Here is a 7118-nt window from a genome sequence, read left to right as displayed (position 1 = left end):
AGCAGGTCACCCACCCTTCCAAGTTCCTAAGACTCGTCACCGCTTGTGAAACTTCTGAAGCTGGTCTTCCCTGAGTTGATTCAGACTCACAAATGTCAAGCCTGAGTCAGCAAGCCTTCACAAGCATTGGGTAGCTCTGATGTGTCATCAGAGAAAGCAACCGACTAGAAAAGCTCTACAGTGATCAAAACAGTTGTACAGCATCACCCATGGACTTCTGCCGTCCCCACCCGGCACTGGGAGAACCGGTCGTCCGCGCCCGTCAGCTCCAGCAAAGTAGTCTGAGCCATGGCCACGTTGTTTTTATAGGTTCTGATCTTTCTCCAGGCAAACAAGACAAAGAGGAAAGGGGCTTAAGAAAAATCATTCATATCTGTGGGAAAGATTAAACTTGTTTATTAATTCATGCAAACATTTTCCAACTTGGGAAGAGAGAGAGGGCAAAGCCAGTAGAAAAGGCCTTCTAAGAAATGAATAAGAGGGGGATTTTAGGATTTACTCTTAACTGACTCCAGGGGGAAACAGAATAACAATTTACAGAAACATTCTCACCACATTTGAACAAAATACAATTTTATCTGTAATTTTCAAACTCATTTTCCACTTTAAAGGCGGTTAAAACTTGTATTCTTTTCCAGAGTTTAAAATGACGTCTGGTTTTTAAATATTTCCTTGTCCAGACAAGTTCCTACTTGCCTCGATAGGATCTGCGAGCTTACAGGAGAGCACACTCGCTCTCAGTCCACCCCTTGCTCTATGAGATAAAAAAAACTGCAGGGAGAAAAAGAGAGTTAGTTTCTAAAATCACCTGGTATACAACGCTGAAAACCAATGACCACAAATAGAGAACAGCAATGAGTTTTCTTTACAGATATGAACAAATACTTCAGTTAAAGCTGTAAGACAATGGAAAGAGTTCCAGTCTCAGGCAGAGTTGGGAGAAAAATTATAGATCTGGCTTCTGACAGTAATTTTGTAAAAATCCACATCAATTTTTCATGACCTTTTTCTCAGGTAGGAAAGTTGGCATTTCAAATCCAACATATAGAAAAATGGGCTTAAAGTGTGTTCAAACAACCAATTGTGACAGACGTGAACCCGCAGCAGTAACGTGACCTGTTAGAGCACAACAATATCATGATGCAGTTGATTAATAATGATGTCTCACTTTTTACAATTTACAAAGCACTCTCACCAACATTTTATTTAGTATAGAGTGGAAGGACACATCAGCTAGGCACTTTAATTTCCTTCATTAATTAATGAATTGAATTAAATCTTTGACATGTATTCATTTTATTTTGTATGAGTCAATTTAACCTTTTTGAAAATTATTCTTTAACATTAATATCAGATCTTACAAGGATCTGTGATACTAATATCACTATGTGTTTTAAAACATTGAAATGAATAACTCACTTTGAAATCCCTCCAAATGAACCACTTTAAGTAGCCATTATTTTTAATTGAAATATGATAAATATACAAAATGTCCTATATGGAAATCCTTTGTTTTTATCTTATTAGCAGAGCAATGTAAGTTCTTATTTTTTAAATTACATGTTCTGTTTTAACTGATTTATAACAATTGAAATTGTATTTGAGGCTCACAATCTTTATTACATTTTGTGATATAACCACTACCTGCTTGAAATCTTTGTTAAATCTGACAAATATCTTTTTAACATATTCTTTGGAAAGGTACAATATCCATTTACTTGAGAGCAATTTGTTGCTATATTTGAATCAAGTTTGGGAAACTATAAATAAGTTACCATGAATTTAAATTGATCAAACTCAGAGCAACTGGTACCTCCTGTTTGGAGGGAAACCACAAAGTTGGACAAGGATCTGAGTATATGCTGATTTGGGTATAGACAGTATACAGTATTTAGGTGGATTCATGCAAATGGTGGAAGAGATGCAGTATATTACTGTAATTTTCCCCCTTTGGCCTAGTAATGAAGAGGCCTCAAACTGAGGTCCTAGAAATATTGTTGAGGCCATTGGTGACTCCATGTCTGTAATCTATTCAGATATGCTTGAGGCTGCAAGGAAAGGAAGCCACAGGAAAACAGGAAAACCTGCTTACGAGGCTGAGATGGAGCAGAACACTGTCTCGTTCTTTCACCAGAGTGCACTGTAGTTTTCGAGACTACATGACATGAGATATCATTGTTCTAACTGCTAAAAGAATGTGTGCTCATGAATACATTTAAAATTTTTCTCAATGTTAAGTTCTAGTACAATGTTGACAGATATAACTCACTTAAGAGCTCAAAAATTTTTAAGAGTGTAAAAGAGGAAATATCTGAAATAATGTAGACTGTGTAGCCCTATCTCACCTGTGACCTGGGGCAAGAAGCAACATTTCTTGGTCCTCTTTTCCTCATTTGCAAAACAAGGGGAGTTTGTCCCACTGCCCATTTTACACTTTTAACACTAAGGTTCTGTGGCCTTCCAACACTGAAGTGTTGCTATTGCTGCGGGAGTCTGCTCTGATCAGAGTTGTAGGAGCACAGAATTTTAGAGGCTTAGAGAAGTTAATTAACTTCCCCAGGGTCACATAGGCTGAGGAATGGTGGGACTGGGAGTCAAACCCAAGTCTGTCTCACCGCAGCATTTAACTTGCTATTGAATACTGCTCACTGAAGTGAGGAGCATCGCACATGGGGGCGGGGGGGACCCAGCTTTGACTCTAAAGCCCAGTTCCTAGCCTTGGAGTTAACATTAACGCAGTTAATATTTTCTTTGTTGGTCTTTTTATTTTGTATCATTTATAACTTCTTTATACTATATGAAAAAAGCTGATTACTTCCACTGTTTCTATGGTAGCCAAATCCTTCTGCACATCTGGGAACTGGGCATTATTGAAAATAACAAATTCCTGGGTTTCCCTGGTGGCGCAGTAGTTAAGAATCTGCCTGCCAGTGCAGGGGACACGGGTTCGAGCCCTGGTCTGGGAGGATCCCACATGCCACGGAGCAACTAAGCCCATGCGCCACAACTACTGAAGCCTGCGCACCTAGAGCCCATGCTCTACAACAAGAGAAGCCACTGCAATGAGAAGCCCGTGTACCGCAACAAAGAGTAGCCCCCGCTCGCTGCAACTAGAGAAAGCCTGCACGCAGCAACGAAGACCCAATGCAGCCAAAAATAAATAAAAATAAAAAAGTTTATTAAAAATATAACAAATTCCCTAATTTATTACATCATACTCCAGGATTTTCTTATTGCTTGAACATATAGAATAACATAGTACTGGGACTTCCCTGGTGGCACAGTTGTTAAGAGCCCGCACTCCCAGTGCAGGGGGCCCGGGTTCAATCCCTGGTCAGGGAACTAGATCTCACATGCATGCCACAACTAAGAGTTCACAGGCCACAACTAAGGAGCCTGCCTGCCACAACTAAAACCTGGCACAACCAAATAAATAAATATGTTTTAAAAAAGAATAATATAGTACTATAAAATGCACTAACCTTTACATAGATTTTGCTTCTTTCCAAAAGAAACTGCCACTTTAATGCTGTTTTCTGTTCATCCGTCATTGCAAGAAACTCATTTACCTGGATAAAAAAATTAAACAAATATTTCCAAAGAATATATAGATAACTCATCTTGACAATAATGTAAAACAAATTTGCTCACTGGAAATGGAATTTATCCATAGTAATTACAGGTCAATTCTCTTGACGGAGGAGATAAGGCTAGATAGAAAGGCTCTAAACTGAATGTCTGAAGCCAGCCAGGTGGCTCGGCACAGAAAGCCCCCCTTAACAAAGTGGAAACCACTGAGGCTTAATGGTAAACTTCATGAGTGGGTTCTAACAATAAAAAACATCAAACCTAACATCAAGCACACAAGCTAATCTCTGCTGCTATGCTATGGGGCAGACTGAGGAAGAGCTCATGGCTGACCTTATACACCTGGGAAGGTGAAATACTGCCAAACCCTCCTCACAGAGGACCCTGCTCAGTGTCTCCAAGGTGTTGTTTTGCCCATTGTTATTTGACTATATAAAATGTCATGTTTATTCTCCACTGTCACCAAGGATGTCTCTTGTTATTCCTAACAGTTAATGTTAGCTAGAATTTTAATATGCAATATGTAATTATTTGTTCATAAAAACAATGTGTGTTTAAGTCAAGATTGATTTTTCCCAGACCTCTTTATTAATGAATTAATTTCTATCAAATGTTCACCAAAATAACCTATGTTTGGGGAAGCGAATTCAATTTGGAAGTATTTCTAAACATATTTTCCTTTTTATTATTTACCGTGAAGCCCAAAGTCTCCTCAGCAACACTTCCTGTGAGACTACAGGAGTGGAGGGTACCTGTGTGATCAGTAAGATCAATTAGCATATGGAAGCTGCGAAAAACTGATTTAAATTCTGAAGAACCTTTGTTGCAAGTTGTACAAGTGCTGGATGCTTCATTTACAATGTAACCACAGCCTGAACTGAAAAGAAACAAAGACAAGATAGAATGTGAAGGCCCTAAGTGACAAATCTGATCTCTAGCAGAAGAATTATCACTTAGACTTTTAGCCTAAGTCAGCACCTGGAATATTTACAGAGCAAGTAATTACAGAGTGCTCAGTGCTGAGCAGGGTACAAAACAGACCTACAAAATAACAAGGAAAAATGCACAGCAATACAACATGCTTTCTATGCAGTCAACCTCATTTTCAGTATTCCTGCTTCGGAAACTGGGACAATCCAGTCTTCTCACAGTTCTGCCTCCTACTTTCCCCCATGCTGGGGTTCTTGCCCAGGATCACTCCCCCACTGGGGCCTTCCTCACTTGCACCCCAGCCCCACACCCTCCCTTCTCTGAACAGCTGCACAACTTACACTTCAGCACGAACTTACACCCTATCACATCCTATTCCATGTTATTGCAGGTATGTTTGTTTATCTCCTGGCTCAGAGTTTGAGGGCAGGAATCCCGTCTTGTGCCTAGAAAGCCTGAGTTCCATGAATGCTCATTTGGTCCTGTACTAAGTCCTCTGTACATCCACAGAATAACCTGAGGGTTGGGGAGGTTCACACTCTAAATGCTGCTAGCACTGCTAGTGACACATTCTCCTCTCTTTAAGGGGTAATTCCATGCTCTTCTATATTTTTGAAGCAGTCATTACTTTGCCAATTTGAATAGGCAGAGACTAATTCAAATTTCTCAAGCAGAGGGAATGATCTGAAGATACTGGTTTCTTGTAAGCCACAGATCAACTTTTGAATTAAGTTTTAGATACTTTTCCTCAGATATCAATATTAAAGATGTAGGAAAAATAAGGGAGACAATAACATTTTTTTTAATTTTTGAAAAATATTTTTCAAAAAATAAACACCTGCCTTACACAACAGCCTCTACATTAGTTTTTTTCAACTTTAACACCAAATCATACAATGTTTTAAAAATCCATAGGTCAATTTCTTGATTGTGGTGGTTTATCATTTCATACATGATAAAACTATATGAAATTTCACATACACACGATGCATATTAATCTGGGGAAATCTGAATAAGATCAGTGGATTTAATTAATGTCATTACTATCTATGATGTGATACTATAGTTTTGCAAAATGTTACCATTGGGGGAAACTGCACAAAGTGTACAGTTTATATATTATTTCTTACAGTGCCATGTGAATCTAGAACTATGTCAATAAAAATGTCAATTATAAATCCATAGGGAGGCTTTCACAATAACATTTTAGAATTTTCTTGCCAAGCATTTTTTGGCTAAGATTATTAAATCTACTTGGGTTTACTTTTCTATGCAAGTAGATACTAACTTTGACCTAGGAGAGGTTGGAAATCATATTCTTCATACAGTTGAAATAATTTATTAAAATGCTATTACTTGTATTGCTATAGGATGTGGTCACCAAAATAATTTTCAAATTGTCATAAAACAATAGTTTCTCATCCCAGCTAAAAGTTTCGACATTATTATATCTTTCTATTTTAAGGTTGCTGAAACACAGTAAATTAAATTTTGCTTTAAAAGGCAATTATAATTTTGAATCTAAATAGTTTGTCAAATGCATAACCACTTATGCATAATGCATAACCACTATTCAAATGCATAACCACTATTATGTCAAAGAATAGCTTAACTTTTATAGAGTTTAAAATTTATTAACAAGGGGGGCTTCCCTGGTGGCACAGTGGTTGAGAGTCCACCTGCCGATGCAGGGGACACGGGTTCGTGCCCTGGTCTGGGACGATCCCATATGCCGCGGAGCGGCTGGACCCGTGAGCCATGGCCGCTGAGCCTGCGCGTCTGGAGCTTGTGCTCCGCAACTGGAGAGGCCACAACAGTGAGAGGCCCATGTACCAAAAAAAAAAAAAAAAAATTTATTAACAATAACTGTTTTTATTTCTTACAAGAATGAACTTTCTAAAAGTAATTTGGTTGCTTACCATCTATTTCGAACTACTTTTGTAGTTTCATCATCAATGTTCAGTGTAGAAATGTAAGCATAAAGAATTCCATAGATAGGATCAGCTTTTCCTTCATTCTTCAAAGCTTTTACCTTTAATTGTTCAACTGTATAGACATCAACTATTGTATTTACTAAAAAAAAAGAAAAGTCATGGAAGTTCTAAATATATTCTAAGAACTCCAAAGGATTATATCCAAATAGAAAAGCTACAAAGCTCAAATGAGAATACGTAGCAGCTTAAGTTATGTAATAGAAAAATTATTATATATGATATATTAAAACTGATTATATAGAAGGACATAAAAGCAAAAAAGGAAAAGAATGAGAAATTAGTCTTTATTAAAATGAATAATTTCTGATCATCAGAAGATTCCATTAAAAGAATGAAAAGGCAAGCCATAGAGTGGGAGATGCTAGCAATCTATAAGGAGATAAAGGGTTCATATCCAGAATATCTAAAGGATTCTTAAAAATAAATAAGAAAAAGACAAGTCAACTCAATTTTTTAAATGGTGAAGAGACTATATTTATTTATTTATTTATTTTTGGCTGCACCACGTGGCTTAGTTCCCCAAAAGCCAGGCCGTGCAGCCGAAAAACAAAACAGAACAAAACAAAACAAAAAAAACAAAAAGAAAGAAAGGAAACATGTTAAATA

General features: G+C 37.4%; 1 protein-coding gene across 2 annotated transcripts in view; it reads right to left on the bottom strand.

Annotated features, from left to right (window-relative positions):
- Positions 1–374: 374 nt before the first annotated feature.
- The window catches only part of MEIOB (meiosis specific with OB-fold), a 29223-nt gene continuing 22479 nt past the window's right edge, over positions 375–7118 (bottom strand). Inside the window, exons 11-14 of one of the 2 annotated variants that reach the window (XM_019938824.3) lie at positions 6438–6591; positions 4282–4465; positions 3483–3569; positions 375–771 (exon numbers count right to left, since the gene is read on the bottom strand). In XM_019938824.3, coding sequence (XP_019794383.1) covers positions 661–771; positions 3483–3569; positions 4282–4465; positions 6438–6591 — 536 coding nt within the window. In that variant the 3' untranslated portion in view covers positions 375–660. Of the gene's footprint in view, positions 772–3482; positions 3570–4275; positions 4466–6437; positions 6592–7118 lie in introns of those variants that run through there. The other variant, XM_019938832.3, reaches the window with a different exon arrangement.

This window comes from Tursiops truncatus, chromosome 15 (genome assembly GCF_011762595.2).
Source record: "Tursiops truncatus isolate mTurTru1 chromosome 15, mTurTru1.mat.Y, whole genome shotgun sequence".
In the NCBI taxonomy this organism is placed as follows: domain Eukaryota; kingdom Metazoa; phylum Chordata; class Mammalia; order Artiodactyla; family Delphinidae; genus Tursiops; species Tursiops truncatus.
The sequence above is the reverse complement of the archived record's forward strand: the minus strand, read 5'-3'. Positions and strand labels throughout refer to the sequence as shown.